The following is a 14,147-nucleotide window of genomic DNA, read 5'->3' as shown; positions in this document are numbered from 1 at the left end:
AAAAGACTGTAAAATATTAATCAGCCAAAGGCCTGGTTGAAGAGGAATGTTGTCGCCTGGCGCCTAAAAATATATAATGAAGGCACCAGGCAAACCTCCTTGGGGGAGAGCATTCCACAAATGGGGAGCCACTACAGAAAAGGCCCATTCTCATGTTGCCACCCTCTGGACCTCACGTGGAGGAGGCACAAGAAGATATATTTATATTATTTATATAATGACATTTTAATGTGTGTTTGAGAGGGAGAGTGTGTGTGTGCATGCCAGTGGTGGGTGTGCACACACTTGTGTACACACCACCCCCTTTTCAGTTAACCTGTGCAGATCACCTGAGGAGACGCATTCTGAATGATCTGATGACTGAGGAGGGGAGGGAAGAAGAGCAGAGGCCAGGTCTGTCCCTCAAACCGGGTGCAAGTCTCTCCTGCCTTAGAGGAAATAGGCTGCTGAAACTTTGAGCTTGAATGCTCCTCGCTTCTGTGCAACCTGGAGAAGGAGATTGTAAGTACAGTGGTACCTCAGGTTACCGGTAAGTACTTAATTCGTTCCGGAGGTCCATACTTAACCTGAAACTGTTCTTAACCTGAAGCACCACTTTAGCTAATTGGGCCTCCTGCTGCTGCCGCACCACCAGAGCACAATTTCTGTTCTCATCCTGAAGCAAAGTTCTTAACCCGAGGTACTATTTCTGGGTTAGAGGAGTCTGTAACCTGAAACGTATGTAACCTGAAGCATATGTAACCCGAGGTACCACTGTATCTGCTTCTTGATTCAAACTATGAGATGTTGTTTCCAAATCACAAACTGTAGTTAAACTATGGATTACTGGAGTCACAAGATCAAACCATGGTTTCTGATCCTGGCTTGTTTCAATAAACCATAAGCATAATGACAAACTTGTTACTTTAAACCAGGAGACAAATGACTCCAGTTGCCTCAAAGTTGCAGGTTATTGAGCCTGAGCTTGCGCAGCTGAGAGGCTTCAGGAAGTAGTGCTAAGTGCTGCTCCACCAACAGAGACAGAAGTGCACTGTGGAGAGCCAACACTTTCTTAGCTGGAAGCCCCCAGACACACTGAAGGAAAGCTCCACTAGTGGGGTGGGTGAAAATGTGTTGTGGGCAGGCATAAAGATGCCGTATCCAAAGCATCGTAATTTCCCCAGCACACCTGCATTAATGGTAGGATTCTTATGTCAATCCAAGGGCTGGTGTAGAATCATAGAACTGTAGAGTTGGAAGGGACCACAAGAGTCATCTGGGCCAATGCCCTGCAATGTAGGAATCTTTTTGCCCAGTATGGGGCTCAAACCCATGACCCTGAGAATAAGAGTCCTATACTCTACTGACTGAGCTATCCCAGTGGGTAATTAAAGCGGCCCCCAAAACCTCCCCTGCCCACAGTGAAACGACATAGCAATAGCTTTGGTGGTTGTTCCACCATCAAATCTCACCTGGCACCCCATGCCCACTGCTAGTGCCCCTATGCCCATGCCTATTCTTTGTCCCAGCAACCCATATATGAATAGTAGGGTTGCCCTGTAAGAAACTGAACTCTGCAATTCGTGTATCATTAGAATTAAGATTTCTTGCTGAACAAGGGACTCATTATTTAGTTAGACACAATCGCAGGTGCAGTTTGACCCTAGATGTCACTCCATATGTGGAGATACACAATGGAAGCCCTCACTGTATCTATGTGAACAGATTTGGACCACCATGTATGAATACAAACAGGAATGTCTACCTCCAAAAGCTCAGTTTCCAGCAAGTGTCAGTCAATTAGTATTGCACACAGACAAGATTTCCATACATATAAAGAAGGGCATCTTTAGAGAGAATCCTGGTGTAAGCTGCAGCCCCCTTCTCATACAAATCTCCCGTAGAAATAGACTGGAATACAAGTAAAAGCCCCCAAGATTAGATCTAACAGCTTGAAATAACTGGCATCACAAATAGAGGGTTATGTTTTATGTGGAATGACTGAGAGTGGTGTTATGCTACAGTTAACAGAAATCCTTTTCATTTCTTTGCATTACAATATATACTATTTAGATAGGTAGATAGATATTATAAAATTCGTATTTTTAAAATATGTATATGAAATCTATAAACATGTTCTCAGAGGGGTTTATAGTAAAAACAAATCAGAAATGCAAATATAAATCCATAAAACCACCAAGAACATCATTTTTAAAATGCACAGCCCATGAAAAATTAATTTAAAGTAGGAGCATATTTAAAGGTCTAGGACAGTTTTTAAAAAGAAAAAGAATGAAGTCTTTTTATAATGCCAAAATTGCATCAAGGTAGGCACCAGACAAGCCTTTCTGGAGAGAATGTTACATGACCAAGGTGCCACCACTAAAAAGATCCTTTGTCCAATAGCACCTCACCCGAAGAAGCAGCCTCAGAAGAAGATCTTTAGATCTGAATATGTGCACATGGAAACAAGTGATCCTAGAATTACCCTGTTCCCAAGTCGTGAATACAGTCATACCTCTGGTTGAATGCGCTTCGGGTTGAGTGTGTTCAAGTTGCACTCCGCGGCAACCTGGAAGTAACAGAGCACATTACTTCTGGGTTTTGCTGCTTCTGCATGAGCAGACATTCAAAATGATGTCACGCGCATGTGCAGAAGCGGCGAAAAGCGATGCACGCGTGCGCAGATGTGCCATCGCTAGTTACATTTGCTTCTGGATGCGAACAGGGCTCCAGAATGGATCACGTTTATATCTAGAGGTACCATTGTAACCTTAAAGGTCAAAACCCTGAGCCTGAATTGATTTGGAATCACAGTGAGCCAGTGAGCTGGCAAACATCGATTAATATGCTCATATCCCCCTTACCTCCCCAAGCCCAATTAGCAATCTTGCAGCTATGGTCTTAATGAAATGAAGTTTCTTGACCACCCTCAAAAGCAGTCCCATCTAACCCACATTGCAGTAATCCACATATAATTATTACAACTTCCACTTATCCAACATAGCAGGGCTTGAATCTATCATTAATTCATCCTGGAAGTTCTGTTCTGCCATTTAAATCAAAAGCATTGCATTCCAGGCATGTTACAAACTTGTTCAAATCAGCTCTATTTATTTATACACTTAGATTCAGTTATCCTGTTTCACTGTTCTCCAATTGTGTATTGGGGTGTGCTAGTTTAAAAATCTACTGGTAATTACAGCTTCCTGAATTCACTGTGCTTGCTCACACTCTAATTATTTACCTGCTCATTGCTTCAGTTGTGTGAGTAGCATGATTCCTCCCCGCCCCCCTTTCTTTCTGCTCTATGTAGGTTGGTTATTCAAGTTGTACTGTATCCTCTTACTGTTACTTAGTTGCTTTTAGACATTATGTTCTTTGTTGTGTTTTAGTTGAAAATGTCATTCAGCAACAATGTGTACTCTGTTTTAAAGAGAAATAACAAATACCAGCGGTATATTCTGAGACTGGTAATTATCTGGAGTGACATATACCTATATTGGCCAAGATGTAAAGAGATACAACCTGATCCTATGTATGCTTATTCAGAAATAATTTCATTTAGAGCTGAGATTGCAGTTTTAGATATGTCCAAGGGGATGCATGTTCCAAAAGACACTTTGTGTTTTACTCCATAAACCCTGGGTCTGTCTAATATATCATGCTCTGCTTTTGAAGTTCCCCTCAATTTCAAAAGTGAATTTCCAGATGCAACCAGTGGGGCCCCTGTTCAAAGAAAATAATTTACCATCTCCTAGGCAGGTGAAATTAGTTGTGCATTTCTTTGGATTCTGGACACTAGAGTCACACATAATAGCTGTGTTTGAACATAAGGCCAAGCCATGGTTTCTTTAAAACGTGGTTTGTTCTATTAATCACAGGTTAATTACAGTCATACCTCAGAAGTCGAACGGAATCCATTCCGGAAGTCCGTTCAACTTTCAAAACATTTGGAAACCAAGGCACGGCTTCCGATTGGCTGCAGGAAGCTCCTGCATCCAATTAGAAGCCATGGAAGCTGTGTCGGACTTTCGGGTTCTAAAGAATGTTCGCAAACTGGAACACTCACTTCCAGGTTTGCTGCATTCGGGAGCCAAAATGTTCGACTTGCAAGGCGTTCAACTTCTGAGGTACGACTGTATTTGTTTTTCCAAAGCTTGGTTTATGCTCTTAGTGCTGCTGCCTTATTTATGCCTCTGTAGTTTGGCAAGTGTCCAAGGTGGGGTGGCCAAACCGTGGTTAAACGAGTTTATTGAGTTTGGATACAATAGCAAAAGATTGTCTTTAAAAGATGTGATTCATATGGTGATTAGTTGCCATAAAGCAAACCACATTTAATCAGCTGGGTTCAGTTTGGACATCCAAACAAGCCACACTTTGGCTAAACAAATCATGGTTTTGTGTTATGGGTGAACCAGGATGTAGCAACACAAAATATTAAAAACAGGCCTATTACAACATGATTCTTTTTCCACCTGTCCCATTTTCTTAAATAGCTTTGACTATATTCCAATATTATTTCTTCCAGTAATGGATTTCTATTCAGTGAGATTGCACTGATGGAAATAAAGTGATCCCTAATGAGTTATGTCATGCTGTAGTTTGGCAATGTGCCAGGAAAAGACTGCACTATTTCAGAGTCTGACTTCACAATTTCTCACTTACAATCTATGAACTGTCTTTTTTTTCTGAAATGCAATGCCAATATACTCTAAGAATCATCTTCCAGAGTACTTGGGCACAAGTATTTGTCATGTACAACTGCCTGCTAGAATGTGAAATATAGTTAATCCTGCTGACTTTTCACTGTAAACGTAAGGCATGAGATATTTCCGTTGTGTTGCTAAAATGTTATGGTACGTCAGCAGGATCATAATGCTGTCAGCAGTACAGAGCACAAGAGAAGTATGAAGAAATCAAATGGTCAGAGTTTATAGATACATTTAGGGCAGCTTTACACACGACACTACACAGATGCTTTCTGCATTTCCTGTCCAGTGGTACCACAGGTTACATACGCTTCAGGTTACATACGCTTCAGGTTACAGACTCCGCTAACCCAGAAATAGTACCCCGGGTTAAGAACTTTGCTTCAGGATGAGAACAGAAATCGTGCTCCGGAGGCGTGGCAGCATCGGGAGGCCCCATTAGCTAAAGTGGTGCTTCAGGTTAAGAACAGTTTCAGGTTAAGAACAGACCTCCGGAACAAATTAAGTACTTAACCCCAGGTACCACTGTATCTGTAATGTGCAGATGTACGGTAAATCCTATAATGGCCAACATACACTCTGGACTTTAAAAAGAAAAAGCTCTTCTCCTTATTTTGTCTCACTTCCTTGCAACGTCAAGCACTTTCTCCAGCATCAGCACCCAACTAAGGAGAGAAGGATGGTGGCGGTGGTGTGGAGAGAAAATACTGCAGGGTGGTAACCCATGGATGGAGAATCCTACATTATACTTGCCTTTTGCTTTAACCTGTAAATTGATAATCCTATTGGAACATATAAGACAATATCCCACTTATGCTCACACAACACAGCTTCCGCTCCTCCCAATCCAGTTTTCTGCACACACCAATCTGCTCCAGAAGGTTTGGAGCAGATTCTGGGGTTTTACAGGAAGCTGGAGGGAGGAAAGGGGAAGTCAAAAGGGGTTTCATGAAAAGCATTCAAGAAACATATTTGTTTTCACCAATTATAGATTACATTATTATAATTTTTGTGATCATAATTGTGTTTTGCAGAACTATGCTAATCTTATTCCTGGAGCCACTGTTGGAAAACTCCAGATGGATTCTGGAAATGTTCTCCAGTTGATCATTGATGCATATAAGGTATGAATATATATGAAAGCATATCTGGAATAATAATAATGGTGGTAGTAGTACTAGTAGTAGTAGTTCTGAATGCCTGTGGAAACTTAGTGATTTGGTGCAAATAAAAATTTGGTCACACTCTTTTTTTGGTGTGTGAAACATTTGTTATGCACAGATGTCAAACAAAGAAACCACACAGAGAAAAGTTCCAGAATCAAAAAAGATGTAATAGAAAAATGCAAGAATTATATTATTGATGAACAGTTTGCCTAGCTATAGCTATGTGATTATTATGCCCCCCACTGCCACCCAAGACTTCTTAAGAAGTAGAATGCAGTCAGTAAATTATGGTTTTGACAATATTTGTCAAATATATAAGCTCCTATTTGACTGATGCCCCCAATGCTCTCAAAGCAGTGTACAATAAAATAATTAAAACACAGTAATAGTGTTTATAGGGTGTGTGTTGTAATGGTGTAGCTTTCCCTTTGTTTCTGTCCACATTTAGCCAGTGAGAAAGATAAAACTGGAAAAACATATATTGCAAACAGTCAGAGTCATTTGCTTAGATTATAGGCACAGTTCATAGCTCCATCTATAAACATGTGCTTTCGGTTACTATTCTTTATTCGGCTACTTGCAACTTTGAATCATCTTATTTCATTTCATATTCCACACTTTCCTGGGAAATGGAAAGTTCCAGGCAACTTATGAGATCACTTTCCTTTGGAGCAGAAAGTACTTGTGGTGTTTTTCGTAATACCCATTATGTACAGATGTATATCAAAACAAGTAGAGGTGTGCATGGCAACCGATATGCATGACAGGAATGTAGGAATCTGCCTTATACCAAGTCAAACCATTGATTCATCTAGCTCAGTACTGTTGACATTTACTGTCAGTGGCTCTTGAAGGGTTCAGGCAAGAGTCTCTCCTAGCCCTACGCTACCTGCACATGCCAGGAAATGGACCTAATACAAATTATGAGCTTCATTCCCCTAAAATACAGCCTTAAAACTCAATTCCTACCAAATAATAAACCCATGTACCTCCAACCAAAAGGCCTTTAAAATAAGAAACAAGTATTTTTTTTTATCATTTCTCCATCCCTGACAGAAAAGTGTAACAATTTTTAGAAGCCTAGGCAGGGGTCAGCAAACTGTTTCAGCAGGGGGCCGGTCCACTGTCCCTCAGACCTTGTGTGGGGCCGGACTGTATTTTGAAAAACAGCAACAACAACAAACAAATTCCTATACCCCACAAATAACCCAGAGATGCATTTTAAATAACATGACAAATTCTACTCATGTAAAAACACGCTGATTCCCGGACCGTTCGCAGGCCAGATTTAGAAGGTGATTGGGCTGGATCCGGCCCCCGGGCCTTAGTTTGCCATCCCATGGCCTAGAGTATGTAAATGTGACTTTAGGAATCACTACTTTGAATGATCAGATCACACCAACTCTGCTGTGAGAAAATACTTACATAGGATTCTGTTCATAAAGGTATATAAGCAATTATTTCTATACCAGATCTGTTTTATAAAAGTAAAATAAAGTAGAAAATTTGCAACTGTGGTTAGAAGTGGGTTTGCAAACTGTAGTTTGGTTTAACTATGGTTAGTGAAAATGCTGATGCTGATGTAATACCAAACATCAGGGATGCCAACCTGAATTAAATGTTGAGAGGCAGGTAAGCCCCACCCACATAATTGATCACATGACGTGGCACATGCACACAATTGGGGTGGCCATAGGGAACTCGGTCCCTAGGAGTTGGCTCCTATGCCAATCATAGTGTTAATGGAACAGGGAATGGTACCATAAGAAAGAAGGAGGACGATACTGTGTGAACCCATGGGGTGCTTGCTCTTGATTGCCTGACTGTGCGGTGCTTCCATCACAACAGTCTAATATATTTAATTTCACTTCACTGCCAAATGTAATTCCTACTACAAAAATATTGGCGCTCTTTCCCCTGCCCCCATTCTGCCACCCCATGTCACCAGCAGTACTATGTAATTCAGTAATGTATTTGTCCCAAGAAAAATAACTTCACCATTCCGCCTCAGTGTGCTCATAAGGGGGGGGGGGAAGAATCATAATTGTCATTTGCCCTCAGAAGGATAATCATGCTGAAGTTTCTTGAGTCCTTGGATTTCTGCCACAATTTTAAAGTGGAAAGCTCTAAGTTATTATTATTCACAGATGTGTTGGCTTTTAAATTCTTCAGAGGAAGTGAGCATATGAGAGAGCTGTCAAAATATTTGTTGTAAGACGTTCTCCTATTCCCTTCCAACGTAAGTCACAGCCTCCAGCGAGCATGTCAGTACGTGCCTTGAGAGGTTAAAAACTGCAAAAAAAAAACCTGAAGTGATGTTTTGTGTCTTCAAAGCAGACATTTCAGTCAAAGTTTATGTGAAGTACAGACTGGCGCTGGAACACAAAGTTATTAAATAAGACCACACGGAGACCCCTTTACCAGCAGTTGACTCTCTTTATCAGTTAATATATATAAGACTGAAGAGAAGTAAGTTAAACTGCAAACACAGGTTTTGCATATTTCAGCTATAAAATGAAATGTTGCAAGACTCGCTGAGCAACATTTTCCTACTGCATGCTTGCTCATGTATCTTAGAAACCTTCAAGGCTTTCACCTGAGGGTCACTAAGATCATTCAGGCATAATTCATTTAAATTCAACCTAGTGTTCATCCATTGTCTTTTCTCACCAAATAAACTACATTTGGAAGTTAACTTTGCCCACTCTGAATGTCTGCAATGTGACCAGGGCTAGAAGAAAATTCTTTATAAAGATAAAGGTAAAGGCATAACAGATCAGCCTGCGATTAGAATCACCCAGATTTCAGACACAGAAAAAAATTGTATTATCAATCTTTATTTCATAGAATCATAGAATTGCTGAGTTGAAAGGGACCCTAAGGGTCATCTACTCCAGCTCCCTGCAATGCAGGAATCTCACTCTGCTAAAGCACCCATGACAGATGGTCATCCAACCTCTGTTTAAAAATCTCCAAGGAAGAGAGTCCACAACCTCCCAGAGAGACTGTTCTACTGTCAAACAACTCTTATTGTCAGAAAGTTTTTCCTAACGTTTAGTCAGAATCTCCTTTCTTGTAACTTGAAGCCATTGGTTTGAGTCCTACCCTACAGAGCATTTCTCAAGTAAAAGATGCCATTGCACACCTCAAGCTATTTTCACAATCAGTTACTCTTTCAGACTAAATTAATAGATATCCTCCTACCTAATCCAAAGCTCTTTTCAGTCATTCATTCATACAGAAGCAATAGACAGGGGATTCATCACCCGCAACCTACCCATTTTCCTGCAAATGTCTGTAAGGGGATGAGGGTACCAATCAGAAAATTGGTTCAGACTTTGATTTTGTACTTCTGAAAATAACCCAGTCCCAAGCACTTTGAGGCTGCCCAGTTTCATTCAGGCTCAAATTTGAACCCCATTTAGAAAAATAAAACTTCATGCCTACCCCGTTCACTAATAATTTTTACAAGGCAACTGAAAACATCTCTTTTTACAAGCATTTGGGTGAGCACTGCAGGTTGCTTGAGTTTATTTTAAATTGCAGCTGAAATATATTAGTTGCAAAGTTGTTTTTATTGTCATTTTGATTTTCGATGTTTTTTAGACGTGTTGTGCACTGCCCTGAGATCCTTTGGGACAAAAGGCAGTCTAGGAAAAAAATGGTACATAAATAATTAAAAACATAATACAGCATAAAAACGTGAGTGAGAGAGATTAAAACCATCTTAAAACTTAAATGGGTTTTAATTCATTTCTGAAGTTTTTTAAATTAAATTTTCCAAAATTTCATACATAAATTTCAATACATAACAAAAACTTTTTTTTTACTTCCCACCCCTTTTTTCATTGTGTTTCTGTTTCTCTCCCTCTGCTGCACACTGTCTTCTATCTCTTAAACCTTAACAAAACTACTATAATCTTCAATACCTTCTGTTGCTCATAGTTCAAATCCTGCTTGCGAAAAACTTAAATGGGTTTTAAAAGTCCTGGGAAAATAAAAAAAGATATTCAGTGGGTACTGAAATGATGTCAAATGAAGTTCCATGTGAGCCCCTCTCTGTGGAAGGCATTCCACATACTGAGAAGACCCTCTCTTCCACAACCACCTGCTGAACTTCACTTGGCAGGGCAACTTGGAAAAGGGCCTCCCAAGATGTTAGTTTCCCAAATGAAATGACATTGTTCCAATCATTATGTCCTTTAAGGCACTCCGGTCAGAAATCGAGCTGGAGGTGTTGGGAGACACAGATGGGGTAAACCTTGCTTTCACTGCCATTTGTAACAACAACACTGCTTTTCCACACCAAAGGAAATGCTCTCACATTCAAGTGGGAGAGGTGGTAAGTAGGTTCTGATTTCATAAATCATGTTTCTCATTGTAAATCTGATTATAACCTGATTCTAAGGAACAGTCAAGGTGTGTAGCAGCCTTTCCCAACCTGGTGCCTTCCAGATGTTGTGGGCTACAACTCATATCAGCTGAGAGTTGTTATGAACCCCCTATTCCCCTCACAGAACTGCAATTCACAGAGTTCCCTGTGAAGTTCCTGCATGCAGAATGTTAATTCCGACATTGGACTAAGCTGGAATTGACTTAATGCTGTAACAGAATTTTCTTTTCTTTGCCTCCAATTATAGTTTTCTTCTTTTTAAAAAAGAAAAAGAAAAAAGAGTTCTTCTACTAGATATTATGTTAAATTGATTTTAAAATTGCATAAAAGCGAATGCTTCCTTCTTGTGTTTTCCATTGTGTGCAGTGCAATGTTTATGCATGTTTGCTCAGATGTAAGTCCCCAAGCAATTCCTGCAAAAAATGTGCTTGTGATTGTGTTGTATGGGGCTTACTTCGAAGTAGGCATGCCAAAGTTTGTACTGTTGTTGTTATTATTTAAATTTATATACTGCTTAATACTTAAGCCAGTCTCTAAGCAGTTTACAAAATAACAAATTCAACATGTATATAATAACAAACAATAAAACCAAAGAAACTACATTACAATGCAATAAAACAATGAATTTTCCCCAAGCCAAAGACAGCATCAAATGGTAAAACATCTTTAGTCAGGGATTTCATTCTCTTTCTGCTTCCCATCAGCTGCATTTGGGGAGGAAATGGAGTCTAATCTGTGTAAGCTCGTGCTCTAATAAAATGTTAGGGTGATATCCAATAAAATAGTTTTGTTAGTTCAAAGATGTTTGACTGCACAATACAACTTCCCCTCTCCTCTCTCCACGTACCGCCTCCATCCCCTAAATCTGTTCTGGAATTCCCAAAAACCCTCCAAAGCAGATTTAGGTAGGGCATGGGAACACATAGGGAAAGGAGAGAGAAGGGAAGTTCTGTTACATGAACAGAAATCCTTGCACTAATGGAACTGCTCTCTTGAATACTTAGACTTTGCTGATTTTGTTAGCTTATATTTTTAATATTTGTTCTTTTGCGTTTTTGTACACTGCAGCAATAAATGGTTAAATACAGATGCCCCTCCTCCTTTCCTAGGTCAGTTTCAATGTGACTTTAAGCCTATCTGCTTGTGGGAAAAGTCCGAAGAACGTCATAATAAAACCGGTGGGCTTGAATGAAGCTCTGGAAATTGAGATCCAGTCAGAATGCAGCTGCAATTGTCAGAAGGAAGCTGAAATGAACAGCTTCAAGTGCAATCGCGGACATGGTTATTTTGAATGTGGGGTATGCACCTGCAACCCAGGCTACATGGGTCCTCACTGTGAATGTGGTGAAAAAGACTCACTGAGTACAGGTTCCTGCAAAAGTTCTCCAGAGGAGACCTCTTGTAGTGGAAGAGGTGACTGCTTTTGTGGACAGTGCATTTGCCACCCATCGGCATATGGACATATTTATGGGTCATTTTGTGAATGTGACAGTTTCTCTTGTGGGAGATTTAGAGGACTGCTATGTGCAGGTAAGTCCACTGCAAACTGCCATTTTTTAAAATTATAAATAATAAAATAGAATAGAAGTTGGCAATTGAATATATGCTCTATTTCAAAAACAGTATTCAAGTATAAGCAGTATTCAGGTTTAAAACAGTATCCATTTAAAAATTCATATTGATTTTTCTCAAGGAGCTCTTGCAGACTACTGCTGCAGTCCTAAACTAGGGTTGCCATGTGTCCTCTTTTTCCAGGACACATCCTCTTTTTCAGGGGTAACATTTCTGTCTGGGTGGTTTAAAAAAAAATTGCCAAAATGTCTCTGACTGTACTTTTTGGTTTTGACATAACTGATGGTTGAAGACTTGCTTTCCTCTTCTCTTCTCCTGCCCCCCTCAGCAATATATCACAGCTTCTATAGCCTCCCTATAGTAGGGGTATTTAAAATGAGAGTCATCATAGCATCTCTTTTTTGCTCTTCAAAATATTGCAACCCTATGACCTAAACACATTTACTAAGATGTAAGCCCCATGTGACATACTTCTGAATAAACACGCATAGGATTGGCATTGTCAGGGAGTTTGTCTGTGAAACATCAACCCTTCGAACATAAAAATCTAGCTCAGTACTTTGCCATTTTAGCTGGTCCCAATGAAAGTGCTACAATACTGTAGCAGCTATCTGAATTTCTTCAAATTATATTAATTCTTGGATTTATCATCCCCAAACTCCACAATCAACATTTGAGGCGGCTTTGTGGGGATTAAGAGGGAAAGGTTGCGAATGACAGAGTTATTTGAGGGACATAATGATTGATCGAATTATTCTGGGCTTTGAGACCTTGGCTTGGGGGAGAACAGAAATCAAAACAAGAACTAACCTCCATGACTTTTCTTAGGCAACGGCAACTGTGACTGTGGTCAGTGTAGATGCCACAGTGGATGGACGGGTGAATACTGTAACTGCACCACTGACACCAATAGCTGTGCTTCTGCTGACGGCACAATCTGCAGTGGGAGAGGTGAATGCATGTGTGGAAAATGTGTGTGCACAAATCCCGGGGTTTCAGGAAGCACGTGTGAAAAATACTCACCCTATGCCGACCCTTGCAATTCTAAACGGTAAATTATACGCCTTTAAATGTCTGGAAATGTCTGTTTCTGTCGCATGTCCAAAAGTATAGCAATATTTCAAGGGTGCTGAGTTTGTGTCTGGTGTATTTACTGTATTTCCTGATATAAAAGGAGCGGGTGGTGCTGTGGTCTAAACCACTAAGTCTCTTGGGCTTGCTGATCGGAGGGTTGGCAGTTCGAATCGGCACGATGGGGTGAGCTCCTGTTGCTTTGTCCCAGCTTCTGCCAACCTAGCAGTTCGAAAGCACGCCTGTAGATAAATAGATACCACTGTGGCGGGAAGGTAAACAGCATTTCCCTGCACTCTGGCTTCTGTCACAGTGTTCCGTCACGCCAGAAGTGGTTTAGTTATGCTGGCCACATGACCCAAAAACCTGTCTGTGGACAAATGACGGCTCCCTCGGCCTGAAGCAAGATGAGAGCCACACCCCATAGTCACCTTTGACTGGACTTAACTGTTTGGGGTCCTTTACCTTTACCTTTAACCTTTTATTGCCTGATATATTTTTCTTACTTTCAATGTCCTGTTGTTGTTGTTGTTGCTGCTGCTGCTGCTGCTGCTTTTTATGCTGGTATTCACTGGTAAAGAGTACCAGCACTTCTCGCTTTTTACTCCCCCCCCCCCAAAGCACTGGTTATTATTATTCAATTTCTATCCCACCAGTCCTCCCAAAGGAGCCCAGGGTGGCAAACACCAAAGTGGGGAAAACAACTATTAAAATAAAAATTAGTCACTACTGTTGCTGTGCCATGGTTTGGATTGCAACATCAAGGCAATGCCCCATATAATGGCTTTTGCAAGCAGAGTGGTCATTGTGACCTGTATGAAACACGTATTTGCTGGCAGAATTACTCATAGGATCAAGTTGCACTCCTTGAACTCCAGTTCAAGTTATCGTTAGATTAGTCATTTTTCTGGTAGGTTGTATGAAAATACATGTAAATTTCTTTCATGAATGTCATTCATTACGTTCTTTAACTAGGAAGCTCAGACCTGGCTTCCATTGCAGATGAATAATTAACAACCTTTCCACTAACTTGTGTGGGTGTTAGATCAATTCAGATACGTTTTTTCTTTGCGCATAATTCTTCAATGAATTTAATTATGTCATTTCTAGCCATCAGTTAAATCAACAAACACATTTAATTTTAACTAATATTTTCATTTGTACCTTTTAAGAAATGTGACTAATATGCTAGCGACTTCCGTTAAGAGAAGAAATAGGGTTCTCTTCTCTTCCCTTTTATCATGATGCTACACT

At 40.3% G+C, this 14,147-nt stretch overlaps 1 protein-coding gene across 7 annotated transcripts in view; it reads left to right on the top strand.

Annotated features, from left to right (window-relative positions):
- The window catches only part of ITGB6 (integrin subunit beta 6), a 70,247-nt gene that overhangs the window by 47,039 nt on the left and 9,061 nt on the right, over nucleotides 1–14,147 (top strand). For all 7 annotated transcript variants that reach the window (XM_053407993.1, XM_053407986.1, XM_053407957.1 and 4 more), the window contains 4 exons: nucleotides 5,726–5,815; nucleotides 10,065–10,199; nucleotides 11,360–11,780; nucleotides 12,651–12,873. In XM_053407993.1, coding sequence (XP_053263968.1) covers nucleotides 5,726–5,815; nucleotides 10,065–10,199; nucleotides 11,360–11,780; nucleotides 12,651–12,873 — 869 coding nt within the window. The remainder of the gene's footprint in view (nucleotides 1–5,725; nucleotides 5,816–10,064; nucleotides 10,200–11,359; nucleotides 11,781–12,650; nucleotides 12,874–14,147) is intronic.

This window comes from Podarcis raffonei, chromosome 1, assembly GCF_027172205.1.
Source record: "Podarcis raffonei isolate rPodRaf1 chromosome 1, rPodRaf1.pri, whole genome shotgun sequence".
Classification (NCBI taxonomy): domain Eukaryota; kingdom Metazoa; phylum Chordata; class Lepidosauria; order Squamata; family Lacertidae; genus Podarcis; species Podarcis raffonei.
Note: the sequence above shows the minus strand (reverse complement) of the source record. Positions and strands in the feature narration are given on the sequence as shown.